This window comes from Erpetoichthys calabaricus, chromosome 18, assembly GCF_900747795.2.
Source record: "Erpetoichthys calabaricus chromosome 18, fErpCal1.3, whole genome shotgun sequence".
Lineage (NCBI taxonomy): Eukaryota > Metazoa > Chordata > Cladistia > Polypteriformes > Polypteridae > Erpetoichthys > Erpetoichthys calabaricus.
Genome location: NC_041411.2, coordinates 10,617,264 through 10,643,079, shown reverse-complemented (window position 1 = coordinate 10,643,079; position 25,816 = coordinate 10,617,264). Strand labels below are relative to the sequence as shown.

The 25,816-nt window shown below is 35.7% G+C and overlaps 1 protein-coding gene across 2 annotated transcripts in view; it reads right to left on the bottom strand.

The window, feature by feature from the left end:
• The window catches only part of sfswap (splicing factor SWAP), an 87,705-nt gene that overhangs the window by 50,156 nt on the left and 11,733 nt on the right, over positions 1 to 25,816 (bottom strand). For both annotated transcript variants that reach the window (XM_028824979.2, XM_028824980.2), the window contains exons 7-12: positions 25,543 to 25,681; positions 19,866 to 20,088; positions 19,361 to 19,492; positions 17,626 to 17,719; positions 12,185 to 12,335; positions 9,875 to 10,087 (exon numbers count right to left, since the gene is read on the bottom strand). In XM_028824979.2, the coding sequence (XP_028680812.1) occupies positions 9,875 to 10,087; positions 12,185 to 12,335; positions 17,626 to 17,719; positions 19,361 to 19,492; positions 19,866 to 20,088; positions 25,543 to 25,681 (952 nt within the window). The remainder of the gene's footprint in view (positions 1 to 9,874; positions 10,088 to 12,184; positions 12,336 to 17,625; positions 17,720 to 19,360; positions 19,493 to 19,865; positions 20,089 to 25,542; positions 25,682 to 25,816) is intronic.

Below are 25,816 nucleotides of genomic sequence, written 5' to 3'. Positions count from 1 at the left end.
AGATGATACTCAACTTTATTTCAATGTTAAAAGTGGAACTTCATTAGAGCTTTCTCAGCTCACAACCTGCCTCAGTGAAATACATACCTGGATGGAGCAGAACTCTTTAAAATTAATTGCAACAAAACTGACCTCCTACAAATTGGAAACTAAAGTGCAACTTAATAAAATGAGCTCCTTCCCAGTCCATCTTGCCGGTGATCTCATCAGACCTGCCTCTACTGCAAAGAATCTTGGTGTCATTTTTGATTCCTCCCTCTCTTATTCCACCCACATAAATCACATTAAGAAACTTTCTTACTTTCACCTCCGTCACATATCCTGTGTCTGCTCCTTCCTCTCCTTTTCTAATGCTGAAAAACTTGTCCATGCTTTTATCACATCCCGCATCGATTATTGTAACTCGCTGCTGGCAGGTGCCCCTTCTAATCTTGTATCACAGTTCCAGTTGCTTCAAAACTCGGCTGCAAGAGTCCTTACACAAACCAACAACAGCGAGCACATCACACCCATCCTGCTTCGCCTTCAATGGCTCCCTGTGTCTTACAGAATCGAATAAAAAATCCTACTAATAACCTACAAAGCCTTAAATAACCTCATGCCAAACTACATCAGTGACCTTCTCCATCACTATGTGCCTGTCTGCCCACTAAGGTCATCTGATTCTGGTAATCTTGTTGTGCCCCACACTAATCTACACTCCATGGGTGACAAGGCTTTCAGCTGTATAGCGCCCAGACTCTGGAATGACCTACCGAAATTAATCAGGTCAGCTGACTCCATGAATTCTTTTAAAAAATAACTCAAAACTCATCTGTTTAAGGAAGGCTTTTAGCTCTACTTGACTTTATTACCCTTCTCTCATGTAACCTGTATATGTGTGTGTGTGTGTGCTAGACCATCTATTATGTTGTCTGTTAGGCTTTTTTTTTCTCTGAATTTACTGTCTTAATCTTCTTTATTTATTTATCTGGTTTGTACAATGCTATACAGTAATCCCTCCTCCATCGCGGGGGTTGCGTTCCAGAGCCACCCGCGAAATAAGAAAATCCGCGAAGTAGAAACCATATGTTTATATGGTTATTTTTATATTGTCATGCTTGGGTCACAGATTTGCGCAGAAACACAGGAGGTTGTAGAGAGACAGGAACGTTATTCAAACACTGCAAACAAACATTTGTCTCTTTTTCAAAAGTTAAAACTGTGCTCCATGACAAGACAGAGATGACAGTTCTGTCTCACAATTAAAAGAATGCAAACATATCTTCCTCTTCAAAGGAGCAAACAAATCAATAGGGCTGTCTGGCTTTTAAGTATGCGAAGCACCGCGGCACAAAGCTTTTGAAGGTGGCAGCTCACACCCCCTCCTTCAGGAGCAGAGAGAGAGAGAGCGAGAGACAGATAAAAAAAATCAATACGTGCTCTTCGAGCTTTTAAGTATGCGAAGCACCGTGCAGCATGTCGCTTCACGAAGCAGCTGCACAGAAGGTAGCCAACGTGAAGATAATCTTTCAGCATTTTTAGACGAGCGTCCATATCGTCTAGGTGTGCGAACAGCCCCCCTGCTCACACCCCCTACGTCAGGATCAGAGAAAGTCAGCGCAAGAGAGACAGAGAAAAGTAAGTTGGGTAGCTTCTCAGCCATCTGCCAATAGCGTCCCTTGTATGAAATCAACTGGGCAAACCAACTGAGGAAGCATGTACCAGAAATTAAAAGACCCATTGTCCGCAGAAATCCGCGAACCAGCAAAAAATCCGCGATATATATTTAAATATGCTTACATATAAAATCCGCGATAGAGTGAGGCCGCGAAAGGCGAAGCGCGATATAGCGAGGGATCACTGTATACTGTATACCTTGCCGTTCTATCTTAAACTCTGTGAAGTGCCTAGAGCATGGGAAAGGCGTTATATAAATAAAATGTATTATTATTATACCTAGTCCAGCAAACTACTAGGTCTGTGCTTATTTGTGAATAACCTTGAGCTAACTAAAAACTTAATCCTGTCTTTTCCTCAGTCTCTTATTATTAGTTCACTAATCACTATTGGTGCATTACTGGGTCAAACATGCAAAATTAGATAACGGAACCATATTAAGCATTCATATGGGACATAACCAGGTAAAGTATCAATGGAAAGCAAGAAAGAGGAAAAAAAGAAAGGCATGCTCACTTCCTAGGACAACATTAATATGTAAAAATGGTTAATCATTTATTTGTCACCTTTGCACTAGGGTCCTGGCATGTAGCCCTTAGATCCAATCAAGGTAAAAAGAGTATTTTTTGAAAGCTGGGTTAGTTGGGATGTTTGGAGGAGGTGGGGAAGAAATATTACATAATAAAAACAAAATCTTCCTGCTCAAATTAAAAGACAATTACCATCCTAAAAAATCAACACCTGCCATAGAATGTCTAGGATTCTTTGTAACATTCTTCTAGGAAATAAATAGGTTAAATTTTCATGATTTAATAGCATTAAACCTAGGCGTTAACTGCATGACAGTGAAAACACACACACTTTCAATAATTAAACTAATAATTACTTAAAAACGGTGCTGTCTGTGCTACACAAAGACAACTTTTAAACAAAATGCAAATTTCAAAAACAACTGCAGAGATTCACCCCATATGTAATATTTTCTTTCTCCTCTCAACATACTAATGAGGTATAATTACCTATCTCAGATTTTGAAGAAAGTTATTAACATCAGAAGAAGTTCTTTCATCTTAAATAATCAAGAAACTTTAGAAAATATACAGGTAATTCAATAAACTCAGGAATGAAATTCTATTTCTCATCACGAGCAATGTATAACTCAAGGATTAAATTTTAATGTGCATTTTCAAGCTGGACAATAAAGCTTATGAGCAGCACAGATTTTTATTTTTTACTACTTGCTTTAATTACTCTCCATCCCAGTAGTTCTTATTCTGTGTTTTTGTAGGATGTCAGTCACTGAATTCTTTACGCTTTATAATGTAACAAACACACAGACAAGGACGGACCATGTATGAGATAAGTCATTAGACAGGTATCATTCACAGTCACAATGAAAAAAGTGGACAAAATATTAATTTACAGTACTAAAGGACATTCTACTTTTGGAAATAATATGACCTTATAACCGTAGTGTCAGATTTCAATTCTTCTAGTAGTTTAAAGACAAAAACCTAGCTTAGAGTTCAAACACTTTAGTATACTACATTACTTGTTTTTACTATGTAATGAGTTCAACACATTTACAATTACTAACTTAGAAAAATCATTTCTGGGGCCTGTTCAAAACGTGTCTTACCTTGTTTTATCATCAAGAATTTACTTTTACAAATACATATGCATTTTATTAAAACTCTTTCATATTGAATATTTTAAAAATGTAGTAGCCTTTTTTTTAATCTTTAAAAAAAAAAAACTCCTTAAGGCTAAGCAACAGGGTTTTGATACTTGCAAATTTAAAATATATTTAAATTCAGTCCAATTTATCATTATTAACAATGCATTTACTGTACTTACAAGCCTGGAATTCTATAAATGAATTACATCACATAAAATAATTACAATGTCGAAATACATCCTGCAAATGCATTGGGATGCATCTTCAGTGATGTATCCTGGGGGTCACTGGGTGTTTCAGGTCTAGCAACATCAGACACCCTAACCCTGGTGACCCAGCTGGGGATGATCAGTCCCTGACTTGCGTCCCAGTAGCTACAGTCCACAATCGCTCCTCTTTATCCAGAGCCATCTTGAGGCTCTTTCTGTGGTCTCAATGATGGCACTGATTGCAGTTCTTTTTTAGAACCCTGTCATGCCCAGCAGAGTGAAGGCTCTACAAAGGAAGAGGCCAGCAAAGCCCCTACAAATCATTTCTACTCATAGGCAACGAACTTGCCTCACCATCCTTGTCTCACGCCACTCTTCAAGAAGGCCCTTGCATTTACCATACTTCCTCTTGTATGACTCCTCTCTGCGATCCTCCCAGGGAAGAGTGAGTTCTGTAATTACTAGTTGTTCTGTTGCTTCTGACAGGATAACTATGTCTGGTCGTTGTGATGTTATTGCGATGTGCGCTGGGACTTTAACAAATCTAATCATGGTGACTGAGAGTGGTGACGTTGCATATTGATTACCCCACACTGTACATGGGACAACAAGGACCATATAAATACATTGTTGAAACAAATACAGATATATTAAACCTATGCAAAAATACACATACATAAGCAGTATATCCCAAAACACATTTATATACACACACAGACACACCTCAATTACATGCTGTGTTCTTGGAATCATTACATTACCAGAAAATCACACCAATTAAAAAATGACTCCTCCTCTGCAGGCTATCTGAAAATTTGGAGAGTACTGTATATGTCAATATGCTAGAGAATGTATTTAAATTTTTGGCACTTTTTGAAAAAAATGTAAAAATATATAACTTACTTGAATGGTACTTACATTATTTCTAGCATTACCTTTATGTCTAGCTTTAATAGGCAAGGTTTTAGCTCTGGGTGATAAAGAATTTTGTTGACAGATAAAGAAGGGGATTTGTGTGTGGCAAAACAAAATGCGACTAGTAACATGAATAAAACAAGGCCAAGGGAGAGAAAGGGAGTGCACTGGGTGAGCACTGCCCTCCACTAGTGTATAGCTTACTGTAGCAGTCCACGGCGTCGCTGCCGTGTAGCTTGAAGAACAAGGAACGTAAAATTTTCATATCTCTGACTTTTTGCAAATAACCTTTTAGAATAATTTTTGTAAATCAGAGACTAAATGAGTTACGTATGTATATATACACATATATATAGTATGGTTAAGATTATAGACTTCAATGACCCTTGATCAGCCATATTGTGAAATTGCTCTACTCAAACGTTAAAAGTGTAGATTTCTCATCTGTTCAGTAGATCTGACCACAACCTGATTCATCTTATTCTCAACTACAAGCTTACAGGTATTATTAGACAACAACCTGTTACCACCAGAATAGTGAGGAAGTGGAGCATGGAGGCTGAAACGACTGCTTCCAAATGACAGAGTGGGAAATGATGAGCGAGTCACATGGGGATGATATTAATGGACTCATTCACGGCATCACAGACTACTGTGCTGCGCTCAAAGAGTATGCTGCTTTCCAAAAAACCTTTGATTACTTTCTGAATGAGAAAAAGATGGCATTCAAATTCACTTACAAAGAGCCTCTGAAAGATTCACAATGAGTGATGAAGAAAAAGCTGAGTAAAGGAAAAGAAGTTTACAAAGCTAATATAGAAAACAAACTCACTCACAATAACATGATGTCTGTGCATAATTACTGGATACAAGCAATCCAGGGCTCAGGTGCTAGAAGTGAAATGTGGATAAAGCTAATGCCAGGAATTAATTTTTAATAGAGTTTTCCTCTCACTGCCACTTTCTTCCAATATCGACTCCCTCACAAGCCCTTCCTGCTACATCAAAAATGGAAAGGCATAGGTATGGGCTGTTTATAAATGAAGACAAAATGAAGAGACAGCTGAGGAAGATACAAAAATGAAAAGTCACTGGACCAGATGGAGTCAATCCTCAAGTTCTTAAGGCCTGGGCTGACCATTTTTGTTGTATCCTCTGTCATCTGTTCAGTCTGTCCCTAAGGCACCAGAAAGTGGCGCTGCTAAGGAAAACATCTTGCATTGGTCCTGTCCCAAATGACTACAGACCAGTGGCACATACGTCTCACATCATGAAGACCTATAACAGACTGGACCTAGACTATTGGGGTCCTTTTGTAGTCGATGCAAATATCCATCTGTTGCACAAGATTCATTCTCACCTGGACAAAGCAAACAGCACTGTGAGGATTATGTTTTTTGATTTCTCCACCGTCAATATCATTCAGCCATCCTTGTTAAGAGATAAACTCAAGATATGCAGGTGGATGAGCCTAGGGTTCCCTGGTCAATAAACTTTCTTTTGGGCAGACCACAACTTGTGAGGCTCAAAGACTGCATCTCTGATATTGTATGTGAGCAACACTGGAGAACCACAAGGAACAGTCTCATCTCTTTTTCTCTTTACTCTGCTCACCTCATACCATAAATATATAGTAACACCGGGTTGCAGAAATTCTCAGCTGATTCTGTACTTGTGGGGTGTATCAATAAGAGGGATGAAACAGAGGGCAGGAATCAGGTAGACAACTTTGCTTCTTGATACAGAAGGATTTATCTGGAACTTAACGTAAGCAAAACCATGGAACTGATTATTGACTTTGGCTGCACCAAAGAGTCTTTATGTCACTATTCAGGGAGTGGATGTGGAGTTGGTGCACTCCTACAACTACTCAATGGTCCACATCAATTATAGGTTGGACTGCACTTGTAGTACAGAGGAACTATACAATAAAGGGAAGAGCAGGATCTACATTGTTAGGAGACTATGTTCTGTTATTGTGGGTAATGACATCTTTGATATCTATTACAACTCTGTGATGGCCAGAGTGATTTTCTGCACTGCGGTGTGCTTGGCCAGTAACATCTTTTCAAAGAGAGGCCCACTGAATCAAAAAAAAAAAATTAAAAGGGCAGGCTCAGTTATGGGACACACTCTGATGACTTTCAACCAATGAATTATTCGACAGAAGTGCTTCAGGGAATGCTACCTGGAGCACCTTTACACCAACAGCAATACGCCTGCATCATGCCTCACTGGGACTATTGCCACCAAGTCAGAAGTTTCCGTTCTTTTTATTTTTCTTCCTCTTTAGTCATTTTGGTGTATGTTTGGACCATTGTGTGTGTGTCTGTGTGTGTATACTGTATAGATTTACCTAACATCTATCTACCTACGTATCCAATGATCTTCAGTAAACAAAAAACAAATTTCTCTTTGGGGACAAATAAAGTTCTATCTATCTATACATGCATCCATCTAAATAATCAATACTCACAATCTAAAAAACGTTTGAATATATAAGGTTATACTGAAAGCTTCAAGTCCATGCAGATGGTGTGGGGATTTTTAAATTTTCGACCCAGCTCTGTGATCACATTTCACTTTCCTGGAGAGCGTTAACAATGGAATGAACAGTTAGAAGTTTTGTGAGATTTTTTGCAGAGCTAGCTTATTGTGACTTGCTTCCATCCTCCAGTCAGAGAGATGGAGGACAGGTTGACACTTTATGGGATATAACTGCACACCAGTATTTCCGCAGAGGCAAACCAAACTGTTGATGGTGAAGCTGAACACTGAATTCGTAAGCAAATTGTGTTCACAGACCACAGTCACGTATGATTGCTCCAGTTCTAAAGAAAAATCACATCCACCCACTATTGCAATATCACAGTTCAGTGCATTCAAATGCTCTATCAAAAAGAAATGACCATTTACAATAAACATACTTATATGGTAAAGGTAATGAGAGTAGAAGATACAGAAGAAGACTAATGACCAGGTGAAATGAAGTTTACTAGTAATAAAACTCTTCCGAGGAACACACAGCCCTTAACTTTTGATAAATAATAAGTGTTATAATTGGGTTTGCATCTGATACAAATCTATTTGTCCCTTGTGTGGTCAACAATTTTAATTAGTTTAAGTGTTTAATAAAACATAATAGTGACTATACAAAACCAAAAGGTATACTGAGCAGTCAAAATGTGTATGTTCGTGATACATACATTACTCTTAAGCTACAAAGAAAGAAGAAAATTTAAAGTGAAAAAATAAACTAGAAAGGGATGTGGGATCATTAAATTTTTTTCTCTCCCCCAAAAATATAATGATATAAAGCATAGGTTAATCAAAATAAAAACTACATTTTTTATAAATAAAAACAGTAATATTGCTACACCAAATTGAGAAAACACACCTTATTAAATATCACTGCCACAACCCAACAAATAAATACAATGGATACATACTTTCATTATGAAAATGGTACTGTAATGACTTCCTTCTTAGTGTTTTGCACACCACATGTAACCTAGCCTGTAGCCAACGAAATATTTAACCAGACAGGAAAGTATTGGAATAAATATTTAAATCTATATTATGACAGCTCATCTATGTACCAAAAACATATATACACAGTGTATATATATATATATATATATATATATATATATATATATATATATATATATAAAAACACTCAGCAATAGAATTGCAGTATTTTGGATTTCCAATTTCCAAAACTGCTCTCAGAGATTACATATCCATCAGCAACATGAGATTTCATAAAATACCATTAAGATAATTACTTGGTAACCCAGCTGACTACTACAATGTTCTCATCCCTGAAGACAGATTTACTGAAGCTGGACACATACGCTAGTTTTGTTACAATCAGAATGACTTTCAAGAGACATAAAACCAATTTAATTTACAGATATTTTTAGCTAAACACGTATTACAAGCATCTATGGCATTGCAATATGAAAGTTCCTTGCAAAATGCCTGAAATGAGCAATTTTCAATACTGTAATATTAAATCTCATTTCAGGCATTTTGCAAAGAACGTTCATAAACACTGTATAGTTAGTAACTCTAATCCCTTTAAAATCCATCGGTAAAGGACTATGCTTTTTTTTAAAAAAAAGTTCAATGCTAGGAAATCTAATTAAGATTCCCTACAGAAAGATATTTTCAGCACTGTTTTAGCAAATGAGGTAGTTGTTTGGGCTTGTTTCTATTAAAGTTACATCACAGCTGTTTATAGTTGTTGTTGTCATTTTGTCATATGTATGAATAATATCAATAAAAGTGCACTCCTGCCATCTTTCTAGAACTAGAGCAATACCAAGGGAGAAACAAATCAAAATAGGTTTATCTGTTAAGTGTTTTTCTGACCAAAATTTCCATGGAGTTGAACAAACACAAAAGAAACAAACAATTAATTTCAAAGGAATAATAAATACTAACAAAAGAGAGAGAAAGAAACCAAAGCTGGACCTACAAACCAAAAAAAACCAACCCCGTTTAAGAGAAAGGATAAATGAAGACACTGTCTAGAGAGTCACTAGGGAGGACCGTAAACTGACCATCAAACCAAAAATAACCGCTTAAAGAGTCAGTGTTTCCAAACCAACAGCAAATGGGCCCCCAGATTACTAGAAGCGGAGTGCAGAGTTAAATATCTTACTAGTGAAAAGGAATAGCCTGCTAACCCAGGACAAAGAAACCTCAGAGTCTCATATTATAAAAAGGAAACTGCCAAAAATTGGAATATAGAAATTAAGGAACCTTCTAGTTAGAGGAAAGTGCTACCTTTGTAGAAACTGTACACAAGGATAACAGTTCAGAGTGGAAAGATAATGAAGCATCCACCAGTTCTACGGGCATTATTTTATTGTTGTATGAAAAAAGTGAATTTTCTTTTGTTTTAGTGTACAGTGCTGTTAAATCACTTATTTTTTATCACTAACTTTCCAATACTTTTTAAGATTTTATATACCATATTCTTTAATGAGTTCTACAAAGTATTTCTAGAAGGATCAGCAGTATGTAGGTGGCGCAGTAAATGACCACCATGGCATATGTAAATCTGGTATATAGCAGGGACTAGCTATGCTTGACAAATACCTATAAAATCAATTTCCCAAATGGATTTTCTTAATTGTTTTAACACACTAAAAACTGAAAGTGACAAGAAACAGAATTATTAATTCACAATGAAGCAGAATAAACAGAGAAAACTGTCCTTCAGGACCAACTTTAATATCCCATAGTTTTAAGTTATTTCAGCCATGATATATTACTAAGAAATACAATAAAAGGCTCTCAAACTCGTTTAAATCAATTCACGGTCAAAAATTAGCATCTTGTAAGCCGGCAGAGCAAGTCAAATGATGCATGCTAAATTAACTTAAAATGTATATGAGCTTACCCTGCTTTGCCTCAAGCTCTTCTTGAGTAAGCTGTGGTTTCTTTTCTTCAACTACTGGGGGTTGTGACTCTTTTGCTGTGACACTGCTGGTATTCTCCTGTCCTTCTTTATCCTCTTCATCACTATCATCATCCAGTTTCACTCTATTCTTCTCAAGAGGAAGCAGATCATTTTCTTTTGCCTTGATTGCAAAACTAATTGGAGCAAAAGAAGCTGCAGAGGAAGAACAGACACATAAACAGAAAAACCAGAGTCACATGCGTATGCATACACACACAAGCAAGCCGTGCAAGATGGCTTCAAATCCAATTACAAGCCAAATAGTCAATATTATCTCAGTTTGTGCTGATGTGAACAGTTTTGAAATGATATGATTTAAACAATAAAATTGCATGACATAATGGACACATTTTGGTTCTGAAGGTAAATCTCTGATATTTCTTATTCCTGCATGTTTCATAGCTAAGGGGTAATTAGGGAAGTAAATCTTACAAAAAACAAAGTGATAAAGTAAACCAGGAGTATATACCATGTTATTTTATTACTAATAGTTGACCATAATCTTAAGTAGAGATGAACACTTCTGTGACTAGCAAAGTCAAGTGTAATTGAATGAACAAATAAATAATTAAAAATTATATTAAAAGGATAAAACAAAAATAAAACGGAAAAAAAAAAAATATTGTAGTCAACCAAACTGATATACCATCCGCATGAGAATATTAACTTCAAAAATACATAAATGTGTGTTAGTACAACTTATTGAGCACAACTAAGTGAAATAAGCAATTTTGTTTAAGAGTATAAATAAGTTGCCTCTTAACATTAATAAGCTGTACTGAGATTGCTGGCATGTGGCTTATTGTAATCATTCTATTGAATAACACAGTAAACTCAACAAACATTTGTCTTTTTTTAAACAATACTACTGGTATTTTTCAAGCTATATAAAAAAGTGTTCACAGTGCACATGTATCTAAAATTGACGTTCAACTAAATAATGCAAAGCGGCTTATCTCTGGAGCAATAAAACTGACTCAGCTAACTTAGCTACCAGTGCTAACCAATACAGCACCACTGAAATTAAGGCGTGAAGCTGCCGCCATACGAGAATGTACCAAATGTGCAAACTCTTTATTATTTGAAAACTTTCAAAAACTACGTAACCTCCAACTGCATTCACGTAAACCATCCTGGACAGCAGAACCAATGAGTTCTGTCTGGACAAGAAGTGGAAACAAATCTGGTTTGCTGCAACCTCAAATATCTGGGGGTGAGCTAAGATGATGCAAATGGATACTACTGAATAGAATTAAAATAGACCAAGGAATGTGTGCTTATCCGATTCATAAATGGGGCATCACAGAAACACCATCGACCAACTGTGGAGCTGAGAAATTGACAATTCTGCACATATTAGACTCATGTCCTAATAGAAGATTTGACGGTGGACTAAATGTCCTATATCAATTTTCTGCAGAGTCTAAGTATTAATTTGTAAGTTTGTACTAGTCGTGTTTAAAAGTCGTATAGATTAAAAAAAAAAAAAAAAAAGTGGAAGTTTATGTCAAAATATCTTGAAAAGGACTGTCACTATATCCATGGCTGACATGATGGGCTGCAAAATTTTAACAAAATAAATTACTTCATTAAAATAGTCGAAGGGTACATTCACTCAACAGACCTGTTTAGAAGAAATTGCAGAAAACTCTGAGAAAACGCCAAAATTAAGGTCTGTACACACCCTTAAGGTTTATTACTCACATGTAGTAAAAAGGTGTGTGACAGACTCAAAGATTTGAGAGTGGTTATCAGATAGGGAAGTCAATTCATTTTATGTGGAATATCATGACTGTATAACATTCTCAAACTCGGATTCTGGGTAGGATGCCAGCCACCACATTGTATGACCCATTCATGTAAACTTCAACAGTTATGCCCACACAGATAATCCGACAGGCATATCTGTGAAAACCCTCGCAGACACAAGAAAATGTGCAAAATCCACAAGGTTGCAGGATTTGAGCACAGGAAGCGGAATACATGAGCAGTGCTAATCACTGCAACCTGTTGACTGTATTTTATAACTTAACTTTCATTTATAAAAAAAAAAAAACGTTAGGTTATTAACAGACATAGATGAGGAAAATAAAAAATAGTAAAACATTTATAGATTTTAAATAGTGAATAACAGAAAACCCATACTTCAATACTTTGCGCTTTACTTCAACCACATTATTGCAGAATTTTTCTCAGAAACATCAAATCCAGAGAAAGACTGCTTTGAACTTTTCCTTCAGCAACACCTACCTTTAATTAGTTTGCCCTCATTAGCCGCTTTGTCAGGAGAGTTTGTTGATTCCGTTATCAAATTTTCTGCATTCGAAACACTTGGACTGTTTGTTGCTTGAGGCAAAACAGGCGTATCAGCAACATTTCCCGATTCTGAGGCAGCAAGAACCTGTAAATTAAAAATAGAATTCAATGCTAGAAAGGTGAAGAATTGAATTTTCATCCTTTTAGTTATTATGTTCAATCACTCTGTCACTATGGCTTAAGGTATCATATATGAATGTTTTAGCTACTGTTGTAATGACATTTTCAAGATATATAATTATGTTTGGATTTATTAAATCAGCAAAACATAAATGAATGCTAATCAGAAAATTTGGCCTATAGCCAACCCCAAATTTCCATTATCACAGTAATTTTTCTTTTTTGTTTAATAACTGAGAACAGCTAACTTTCCGCATTTCAGGGTCAAAGAAGCAAATCTAATAATGCACTGTATAATGGTCTTCACATAAATTTATAAAATTACAATTCACAAATAATACATGTTAAAAGCAATAAACAGTGAAAGAGCATAACTATAAATTAATGTGCAAGAAAATAAAACAAATCACTGAAGAGAGGAGTGCTATTTGGACACTGTCCAACTACAAAACGCATTTTACGGACAAAGTAACAAAGTAAGTAGAGTTCTGCATTGGACTCCCGTCTGTAAAGTCGTGCTATTTTCCTCTCACAGTTCCAAAAGTACATGGGGTTACCAAGGTCATACCCCAGCTTTTCTCTAGGTTTTTGTACAAGGGCTAGACGGAACATTTTTGACTCCTGGGGTAAATTTAGGTTTTTAAATAAGTAGACAGATAAATATATATACACGAACAAAGTAACCAATAAATGCATGTGCGGTAAACTCCATTTTTGAAATTCTCACAATTCTTTGTTACATGCATAGTTATACAGGATAACACGCAGCGAAATGCATCCTGATCCACTTATCAAAAACTGTGCAAAGTTAGAAGAATATCAGTTAGATTAACAAAAAGTCATAGATCGAAAGATAACAGTATAGTAGAACATAATAAATAAGTAAAATTATGTGAATAAAGTAAAATTAAGTGTTAAGGTGCAATAGTGTAGTAATTATTGTGCAAAACCAAAGTTAGACTGGTACATAGTTAAATGAGGCAGTTTGTTTGTTTGCGCTACTGCGATCTATACTTTTTTATATTTTCTAATTTTCCTACTTTCATATCCTTTAACTTTCTCCACATGTGTACAGCGCCAATGTTGTTTTTTTTTTTTTTTTTGAGCCTTTCTAATTTCCCTGGTTTCATAGTCTCTAACCTGCTCTGCATGTGTTTAGCGCCAACGTTTGTAAACGTCTTTATGAAGTTCTACTTTGTCTTTTACTCACTGTCATTTAATTCTGAGCCGGATTGGACGTGCTTTTTTTTCAATTCCACTTGTTCCATGCTGTTAATTACTTTCCTTATTTTCTGAATTTGCACCTCGATTATTCTTTTTTGCTCTTTTTTCTGTCCAACACATTTGAGTCTCTTTTCTCCGTGCTTTTCTTTCTTCGTCGTTTAATCGTCGATGTTTCATTTCTACCCTATTCATTTCATTTCTACCGTATTGACCTTATACACTTTATATGCACTGAGAGCCCTGGAGCTGTGTGTGCTGCATGACTGCCTTTACACTACTGATTTGTTTTTTTTTATATTGCTTTTAAGTAGGGTGTGTCTTGCAAGACTCTCGTTCTATGTTCCCGTGAGACGCACCGCGGCAGGTCTCTTTCGTCTCACGGGTCTTTAAATTATCTTCCGAGAAAGATCACGTATCGTAGACTATCAGGACAGGGGACAGGATTTCCTTTTATAATAGATAGATGAGCTGCCACTACCTTGGACTTCTGAAGACAGCATATGTTGGTGTGTTACAATTCTAATAAATAATTTATTGAAATTCTTTAAATGTTGAGTAGAATTCCAGATAAAAAGGTCATCATAGTGATAGACCTACAGTTCTTAAATGTGGTCAAGTACATTTCTAATATCATTGCATTTAAAAGCTTTAATCAAATGTACATTAAGACAATTAACAATGATAGTGATCACTGCCTTATTCTCATATGTCTCAATAAATACAGTACAGTGTTTATTATTACAACTCGGCTAGTTAAATTAGATGACGTCTGGAAAATGGATGAATGGGTGAATAGATTAATGTTACGTTTTTAATTGCTATGCAGAAGTCATATGGTAAATTAACCTTTTTTGCACTATCAAATGGCATTGAAAGCAATTGGGCATAATCTAAATAGATGAATGAAATGGGCATTAAAAATTTGTAATCCATCATAATGAGTGCCCAGATGTACAGGACAGGAAAACAACAACTGAGAAGAAACATTTGAAAACACGTAATACAAAATTAAGACTGTATAAACACGAAATTCCTACCAAAAACAAAAAGAAAGATAAAGGGTGTTGTCCAGTATTAAACTCTATCCTGCTATACTCTATCCCTCAGTTTGTCAAGAAACTCCTGAGAAAGAACTAGAGAATGCCTGGAAATCTAGGCTGGCCATCTTAGTCTAATATTTCCAAATGCTCAACAAATGCAGAATAAATATTGCACAAGGTGAAAGTTCTTTTTGTTTTTCAATCTATTTACATCTGAAAAAATACTGTTGATTTAGAATCATGGCTGTTGAAGTTGTCTAGGTGGGGGATACAAGGGATAAGACCAGCAATAAAGCTGGCAAATAATGCTCTTAATGTTATAATTACATATGAAGATCAAATTTGTGCTGAAAGGAAAAAAGTTATCTGAAGCAAATTAATCATAAAATTTTTAAAAATAAATTAAAAGGCTGAGAGGATACTACTTCACTACAGAATTGCTGCTTAACTATATTTACATTCTTATGTGGACAAAGAGAACCATCTGCAACTAAACAAATGCAATGATAGAGATGGTTCAGTCCTGTAAATTCCAAGACTGGAACGGGTAGATAAGATAAAAATGCTATACAAAAGAGAACTAGTGCAAACTCTTTTTTTTTGGGTGGCTGTGGTCTTTCAATTTGTACAAAAAGCCACTGAGCCTGTTCCAGCATCACCATTAACAAACCAGGCACCAGTTCTGGAAATGAAACCAGTTCAACACAAGGTCCACAAGCACAGTGCTGCTTAGGGAAATTTGCTGCTGAATAACTATTCACTCTGTTCTGACAGTGAAATCTAATCAGATCAAGATATTTAGAAAGGAAAAATGTGACAAAAATTTTTATGCCTACAAACTAGTTTTGCAGCCTCTCATCCTAAAAAAAAAAAAAAACAATTGAGGAAAGTCAACCATTTTTTTTTTTTTTTGCCATCCATCCATTTTCCAACCCGCTGAATCCAAACACAAGGTCACGGGGGTCTGCTAGAGCCAATCCCAGCCTACCCAACACAAGGCAGGAACTGATCCCAGCCAGGGCGCCAATTTTTCTTAAATTCAACGGGAAAAAAACTGATTACTAAAAAAGGATGGTGAGCATCACTCAAAAGAAGGTAAATCGCTTGTTTATAAGTTTTGTGACGCATCTGCAGTTTGTTATATTTGACTAGTAACATAACAGAAAGCATTTCTGTACAGATGCCAGTATATGCCTAGAGGTCATATGATGGTTGACAATACATCTGACAAGCAAAAGGCTGCAATATTTAACAGTTGCATTCTCTCCTTACTCATTTAAAATGCTGTATACTAAAGATGAAATACAAAATAGAAAAGAAGGTAAAGAGTTGCAGCTGTAGCTGTGATGACATTTTCCACAAGCTCAGGTCATCTGGATGTCTTTTCTCTGATTTGTAAATTCATCACATGAACCTTAACATGTCACAGCTGCATAATAAACAGCAGTAAGCAGCCAGCTGTGACAAATGTAAAAAAAAGCCTTGTGGAAGCAGATACACATTTAAAATGTAGTTCAATAAACAGGTAAAACTCCAAATAAATTTCAAGGTTTCCTAACACTAAGAACTCTTCTGTATCTAAACAATCTGGCAATTGATTCATTTGTTTTGAGTACAGCTAAATATTCTTAATACCCTACTGTCAGGCTGTTCAAATTGTTCAAATACAACACTGCAACAAGAACCACAGCTAAAACTAGAATTCACAGGATAGCACCAATAGAACCTGAGAAAGAAAGTGAACAGGATTTAAAGAAAATGTATTTACATTTGTATAAAGAAATTGGAAAAAAATGACTAATGCTTTTGCTACTATGTAAGGGAATATAACAGTAAGCATAAAATACAAGCTATTACAAAGAACCCTCAACATTCATCATCACTCCAAACCAGTGCTTCTCAAACCCAACCCCCCAAATGCTTTCCCCATGGCAACTGGAGCACAATTGTCAGAGTAGTTGGTTAGTGCAGTCATTCCCACTTCGTGATTGGAGCACAATCATCCAAATGGGGAGTGGTTCTTGTAGTTGCAACCAACTGCACAACCCAACACTATTATAAACAATATCAACCCATAAACCACTGGCACCAGCCCAGGATTCAAAAGTGGGACTTGACCCACTGATTAAGAAACACTGCTTTACACCATGCAGACATCTGTTCACATCACACATCACATCATTAACAACTTGCATGTAATATCTACAAAAACTGCAACTTTTTGGGAAAAATGTAAAATTCTAATAAACAAGCAGATTAAATATGTGAATGTATGTTAATAAGCCTCACATACATCTTGCTCTCAACATTTTAGCACATTGGGAGAAGATTCTTGATTGTTAATATTCAAGTACCACATTCTATTCGAAAAGTGAATTTCAAAAGCATAAAAGTGACCAAAAATATGCAAGCCCAGAATAATTTGAAACAGAATCTTTCATAGACAGTAAACAAAACAGCAGATTAAACTGAAGTGATTATACCATTTCAAATCTCACTTATTTTATATACACTATATATACATTATATAAACTATATCTAAAAACATTTCTGAAAATGGAAAAATTATTAGCATGCTCATGTCATGGTCACAGGCCGCAAACATTTTTAATTATAAGAGTATAGCATACTGTACCAGGAAAAAAAATGGTAGCAAATAAAAAAATATAATTCTAGGAGTGAATGTAATTATTGTTAACATACTGTATTAATGCTTAACCCAAATTTTTAAAATACTACACATTTGAATTGAATACATAACCAGAACAAGAACTTTTTAATATGCGACAGTCTACAGTCTCTTACATGACAAAGAGTTATAAGACAGTGTAAATGAGTAAATGGTCAAGTGTAAATGGAACACTAGAAGTTTAAAGCCCCTTTGTTCATGCCTTGCTACTATGATTGACCCAATTTAACGTGAAATACACAGTGAAAAACCTGGTTTACAAATATATACTGTATGAATAGGTATGTAGAAAAAGAGCCAACCTTGGGTTTATCAAGTCCCTCCTTCTGAATAAAATATTGCTTTTTGAATTCATAATATGCGTTGTACTGGTGCCAAGACTGCAGGAAGTCAAATCTAAGGGGAAGGAGACAAATAAAAAGATTATCTTGCACATGAGTAAACTTTTACTAAAACTTGTTTTAAAAGTTTTATAGCATGGAACAGTAAGTCCCAATAATGTGTTCTTTCTTGTAAGAATAAAAAACATACTTTTTCATTTTAGATTTTGACATCCTTTATTAATCCCTGAAAGGAAGTTATCTTTTTTGCATGACCTTTGGAGGTCAGAGTGCTGGGTCAGCCATTGTACAGTTTTATCACTAATGGTACAAAATATGGACTATGGATATAACCTATAAAATAATAAGTTTCCAATTTATGAGCTCTACAAAAGCCATGGTCCTTTTTAACATTTGCATACATTTCCATCCACAACCACATTAAAACATATTCAGTGATGCTGCAGGTTAGAACACACATGCCTGTTTAAAGTTTAAAAAGTTTTTAAAAAGTTTTAAAGTCATAAACGTTTAAAGCAGGTAATTGTTCCAACCAGCTTCATAATCAGTTAGTTGTTTTTCCTCTAATTGATCAGATTATTTAACAAAATTTAAAAACCAAGATTACAGCGGTTTAACACTAAAATAAGCAATAAGGGTTCAAAATCTTAACGAGTGAGATGACTAAAGTGAAGCAGAAGTGTCACTTAAGAAATAAGGGCTTCTTATTAAGCAATCGGGTTGTAACAAAAACCTGCAGCCACTGCAGCCCTCCAGGACTGAATCTGCCCACCCCTGGCCTAGAGTAATTTTGTAAAGGAGGAATAATGGTCTGAGGCTGTTCAAGGTTTGTGCTAGGCCCCTTGATTCCAGTGAATTTTAGACTATTGTGTGTTTCCTTTTGTGGCAACACTATGGGAATGACTCCTTCTATTCCAGCATGACTGTGCCACTGTAGACAAAGCATTCAAAAACAGTTTATCACGTTTGGTATGCAGGAACTTGGGTGGCCTACACAAAGCCCTGATCTCAACCCTACTGAATATTTTTGGAATGAATTGGAATGGAGATTGCGAACCAGGTCTTCTCATCCAACATCATTATCAGGTGGAATTGGCACAGACACACTCCAAAATCTTATAGAAAGCTTTTCCAGAAGGGTGGAGGCTGTTATAGCCAAAAAAATCCATATTATTACCCATGGTTTTGGAACAGGATGTAACAAGCAACAAGCCTGCGTTAAGTGTGAACATCGGGTGCCCACAAATCTTTGGCCAAATAGTGTATGATTTAAAAATAAAAAGAAAAAATCAGGTTTGCGTGAGAAAACATATACAAGTTAGAACACCAAAATAAAATCTACTAAAAAGAATGTACACTTTCCTTCCAGGGTCTTTTCAAAGAACTACTACTTAAAGTGAAATGCATCTTTACTTTGGTTATTTAATTTTATATGCTAGCAACTATGAAAAATTTAGAAAGTTCTGAATTTAAACAGGCTTCATGGAACAATAGCTATGGTTATTTTAAATAATGCATGCATCCTTGTCAAAAGTTTGCTTTAATCAAAAAAAAAAAAACAGAATCCCAAAATTGCCATACTATATTACAAAAAATTATAAAAAATAAGTTACATTATCACTAATGTAAATAAAAAAATAATTCTGCTGCTTCAACACTTAATTACTATGATGTTGAAAATAATAGTCATTCTTACCGAGAGTCATTCTTTGCACGAACACTTGACTCAAACTTGGCACCATTTCTTGCAACATATTCTGCTAACTTGTCGATGACAGGCTGAATGTCTGGTGGTGGTGGAATAATGGCAGCAACAGAAGTCTGGGAACTAAGAGGTACAAAATTATACATATTAAAATATTAATCTGGTGCTAATATTACCTTGACTACACTAAAACTCTAACCCTATTATGTCAGGATACTGTGCAAATTAAATTAATATTTTTTCAGTAAAAGTTATATCATATATTAAGAATTTATTATAACAAAAGTGGCACACTTTTGGAAGTACAAACACCCACTGTAAATTATGGCACAACACATAGAAACAAAGCAAATGACAATTAATAAAACCATAACTACTATCTATAAAGTATTTTGACTGTGTGATTAATAAGTACAGTTGGGCAACTACTAAATATATATTGTACATTACTTGTAATTGAAAACATATTTTTTCCTAATTACATCGGCCTTCATACCTTGTAGTGGCAGCTGTTGTTTGTGTAGATGCCTGCCCAGGAGACATAGGTGGCGTTGCGCTGTGAACTGCAGAAGTAGCAGCAGAACCTGAAGCTGCAGATAACACTCCTGCAGGCAGGGAGCTATAATATGTGTTGACGTCTATTCCAGGTGGTGGAGGTGCAAGACAGTATGTACCATCAGGCAATATGTAATATCCATAATAGACAGTTGCTACAGTTGCTGTAAAATTCAATATATATGTATATTAGTAATATGCAAAAGAAAAAATGTCTGCAATATAACTATAGAGTAAAATGTAGAACGAGAAATACAGCACACACACACATTGAGATTTTCACATTCATGTCATGAAGGTTTTTTTCCCTCACATGATACAGTAGTTGGCACCTACTGTAGATCTAAATTACCCTGTTAGAAGAGGGTAAGAGACTTAGTACTGAATCAGCCAATGACTGGGTATAAACGTATGATTTTTTCATTTCAAGGGTCAACTTCTAGGCAATCAAAATACTTCAAGTATAAAAGACAGACAGAACTTCATTTGTCTCCCTTTGTGTGTGTGTGTATATACATACACACAAACACACATATACATATACATATACATACATACATATATATATATATTAGTGCTGGGCAGTATAACGGTTCATACTGAAAAACGTTTTTTATTTTTGTTATGATATGGATTTTTCTTATACCGCAACACCAGTTTAAATTGCCTAAACAACGTTCAGAACGTGGTGCTACGGGAAACTGTTTAAGGGGGACCTTTTTCACTGCTACACCGGTGTTGCACGGGGGCTCTTTTTCACGGCTACACCGCTAAACAGGCGTGCAACAAAGTACATGCGGTAGTGGAGGTATTGCGGGGTGAAAATGGACAGAGAACATTCCGAAACTGAAGCTATAGCAGATGATAAAGTTGAAAATGATGACACAGAAGAACTTTTGCTGGAAAAAGGAGTCATGTCTGTTGTCTGGAGATACTTTGGATTTAAAAGGTCGGTTGTGGACCATTATGTTCAAATGTGCGAATACTCTTTCTATACTACTGGATAATACTGCAAGCCAAGTTGTACTTGTTTTATTTTTTTTTACTTGTTTTATTTTTTTCAATACTGTGTAATGTACCTGGGTACTGTGTAATAGTGTGACGACATGTTGACTTCATTCTCGACATTTCCACTTTAATCTCCAAGCTTATGGCGAGAATAAAGTTGACATGTTGACTTTATTCTCGACATTTCTACTTTATTCTTGTTATTTGTCGAGATTAAAGTCAACATGTTGACTTTATTCTTGTAATTTGTTATTAAAGTAGAGCATCGTAAACTAAACTTCATCTTAAAATAAATATTTAATTTACTAGATTTTCTCAAACCCCGTCAAAAGTTATGTAGCACATTAAATGCTTTGTGTTAAGTGTTCCCAGAGCCATGTTAATCGCTACGTGCTTCTTAAACTGACTTCCTCTTGCTCGAAGAGGAGGTGCAGGCAGCACACAGAATACATTAATTTCATGATATTCCTGCTCCCTGAACATTTAGAATGCTAAGATAAATACTTGATTTAATTTTCATGATGAAATGCATTAAAGCAGGTATTAATCATGTGGGGGCACGGTGGCGTGGAGACTGTACTGCTGCCTCGTAGCAATGGGGTCCCGGTTGTTCCCTGCTTTGAATTTGCAAGTTTTTCTGGTGGGTTTACTCGGCGTGCTTCAGTTTCCTTTCAAAGTCATGTAGGATGTGGGGTTTTGTTCTGCTATATTAACCCTGCTACTCGTATTCACCCTGTGATGTGCTGGCGCCACGTTCAGAATTTGCTCCTGCCTCACACACAATGCTTACTGGGATGGGCGCAACCCTGAATGGACGGCATAATTAAACATGTATAACGAAGTTTTTTTTTTTAAGTTCTGAACACTCTGTGGTCTAAGTTTATAACTATGTTTAATTTCAATTAGACGTTTATCGTGTGGTGATTGGTTATGTGGAGAAAGAAAAAGGAAAGATAGGAACTGCGGGTTTGGTACATCAGACAGACAGCACACATGCAATAAAGAAAGTCCGCTCAGAAGAACATCCATTGAATTCTGTGTTTGTGTCTCCGACCACCAGATCACAAACCCAATATTTACACAATGTTTAATTTAAACCTGTGTGATACCCATTCATATATGCAGTTTTTTGAAGCCTCGTCACACCTGCCATAAAGTTCTCCCCTTACTGCGAGGGAGCAGCACTACTGTGCATGTTTAACACCTGCTTTAATGCATTTCATCCTGAAAATTTATCTTAGCATTCTACATTTTCAGAGAGCAGGAATATCACAAAGTGAATGTATTCTGTGCGGCGATCTCTGCCGGCGCCTCCTTAGTGCAGAGAAAGTCAGTTTAAGAAGCGCGTAGCGACTAACAACTGGGTCGGGGAACACTTAACACAAAGCATTTAATGTGCTACATTAACTTATGCCGGGTTTGAGAAAATCTAGTAAACATTGATTTTAGGATTAAGTTTAGTTTACGGCATTCTACTTTAATTACAAAATAAACTACGAGAATAAAGTGGAAATGTCGACTTTAATCTCACATTTAGTTTTTTTTTTTTCTTCTTGGCCCTAATACGCTTTCATAGGGCTATACCACAAATAACATTATAAATGCAAGTTGCAGTTTTATTATTTATGTATATAGCTTAGCTTGACGCAAGGTCCATATTAATGCAGTTTGCCTTAATGATGGTTCAGTTGGTACAGATGTCATCACTAAGTTGCACTTGTTATTTAATTTTATTTTTATTTTGTGAATATTGTGTAATGCACCTGGGCTTTGAAGTTTTGAAGTAATAGTATTATTACTGGAAGTTGCACTACTTTTTATTGTATTGTTATTATTTAGTTTAAATATTATGCAGTTTAATGATGGTAAAGTTGTTTAAAAAGTCACTTTAACGTGTCAGTGGACAGAGATTGTTAACATTTATTCGTTTTCTAAGACATGTTCAGTGCAATATATCTTTTGACAAATGCCTCTGGATATTTTACTAAGTCTAAATGCCTCTTTGGGTGGTTGAAAATATGTTGTCAAAATTTTAGTTTAAGTTGTTTGCAAACTTTGTTCAATAAAAAGGTTCTATATTTTGACTGCATCTGTCATGCAATGTGATTCCTTCTCTTCATTAGTGCCACCCCCTTGAAAACTATCACTTTATGGGGCCATGCAAACCTGGATTAATACTTGTGTGCACAATAAAATATTTTTTTGTACAATGTACAATTCTCATGACAGTGGAATAGGTTATTGTTAGCCAGTAATTGCAGTGGAAAATGTGGTTAACATCCACTCATGCATGGGGAAAAAATACCGTCCAATACCGTGAAACCGGGATAATTTTGAAAAATACAGTGATATAGAATTTTGGTCATACCGCCCAGCACTAACATATATATACAGTGGAACTCGGTTCACGAACGTCTCGGTACACGTACAAATCGGTTTACGACCAAAAAGTTCGCCAAACTTTTGCCTCGGTTCACGACCACACACTCGGTATACGAACAAGCCAGTTTCCCTTTCAGTTTGTACATGTTCAGTCTCTCCCTGTGCAGTTCCTGTGCAGCAAGCAAGAGAGAGAGCGAGACACACACGAGCACGAGAGAGAGACAGACGCGCACACACACAGGAGCAGTTGACAGAGAGGCGCGCACACACACAGCAGCACGCTAGAGAGACACACACACAGGCGCTCCAGGCTCGCAAAAGAGACACGCATGCACACACACACACAGGCACGCGAGAGAGACACAGAGAGAGAGCGAGCGAGGGAGGGAGGGACGCATAAGGTAGAGAAGGCTTGTTTTTGTTTTCAGTTCTGTTTACAGTGATCGGTTCGTAGCCTGCATTGTGGCAATGTTACTTTTCTTGGTGGTTTATTAAATTACGGATTTTTCAAATGTTCATTTTTTCCCCTGTGCTTAAAACTCGTTAAAAAAAAGTGTTTTTAGCGAGCGGTTCCTAACACTATAGCATGAACTATTGCAGTGTTAGTTTTCTCTGTTGTTCAAGGTTTTCTCAGTGTTATTCAATGTTTTTACATTGAGTTTACTATTACGCTGTGCATTCTATGGTATAATTAACTATATTTGTGCTTAAAAACTAAAAAATATATATATTTACATACAGTTTGTACGGTATGGAACAGATTAATTGTATTTACAAACAATCCTATGGGGCAAATTGCTTCGGTTCACGACCAACTCGTGAACCGAGGTTCCACTGTACCTGGTAGGTAACCACCCATACAATCAGATTGTGATTCACACTACGAATGTCATGAATGTGTATATTATATATATATATATAATATATATATATATATATATATATATATATATATATATATATATACACACACACACACACACTATAGGGTGGTCCAGATCTAATTATGCAATTAATTCACAGCACCTGCCCTGCACATAGAGATTTCACTTAAAATTCTTTTTGTTGCCAATAGATGGAAGCACCTGCCCTGCATTCCAAAATGGCGGGGAGATGGTTGTCAGTCGAACAGTTGCATAATTAGTACATACACTATATTGATGCACACAAATATATATATTATATATACACTACTGTATACATATACACATACATACATATACATATATAAACTGCTAAGTAAAATACATTTTTAATTAAATATATACATAAACTACAAACTAAACATGTTTTATAAAAAAAATAGCATCAATTTTCAAACACATTCAAAGAATGAAAGTACTAGTATTCTGCTTTAACAAAAAAACCAAATGAATAAAAGTAACGTGCATTTCAAACAGACACTTGCATGAATTCTGTACTGACATATAGAAACTGTGTTCTGTCCCGATACTAATTCCTTTTCTTGCTGAATTATGAAGAGTGCTGTAGTATATAGGGGATTCTTGATTGAAAACTATTTTGTACAAACAAGGACTAACAAACTACTGCATGTTGAGTTGAATTACCTGTTCTAATCAAATCCTTCCTTATGCTCTTTAAATCATGTGTAATTATTCCAGATGATTATTGATTAGTTTCTGTATGAATGTTAATCTAAATGGTGCAGTTTAGCATTATTTTCCCTAATTTTAGTTATGTCAGTCAGCCAATGTTACAGCACAATCACACCATACAAAACTGAACTAAGAGCAATTCAACCCCAGAAGCACATCAACACTTTTTTTTTTTTCTTTTACGTTAAGATGACTAATTCACATTACTAGTGCCTAAGATTTGAACAGCTAAAATTATGCCTGGGCCTGATGAACATTCCACTCTATTATCCTAAATAATGGAAAACATCTCTGAACTATGACAATTGAATAACACAGAGAAAAACATTCTTGTCTATAGCACATTGAAAATTATACCACTAAACTGATGGATATAAGGAATACTTATAGAATATGTATGGGGCAGTTAATAGAGAAAAGCAAAAAGAGATGGTGTGTAAAGAACTGATGGATATAAGGAATACTTATAGAATATGTATGGGGCAGTTAATAGAGAAAAGCAAAAAGAGATGGTGTGTAAAGAAAAAAACAAACTGTTATGTTAGCCAACATGAATGCTCAAGTTACGACAAATACAAAAAAAAAATTGTTTACAAAATATTGCATACTTACAGTCTAGGGAGTATTCATTTTCTTTAGAAGCCACTGTTAAAGGTTCCTCTGACATCTTTGCTGCAGCCATGTTGTTTTCTAGTTGGGCTTTTCTTACTAATGCAGCCAAAGGATGATCGGGATCCATTACTTTTAAAGGCTAAAAAAAAGCATAAAAATACTGTTGACCTGTGCATTTCTGGGGAATAGATTATTTTCTTTTAACACACTGTAACAATTTACATTCATGGAAGACTACATTAGAGATGGCAATTCAGATTGCAATGCCATTTAA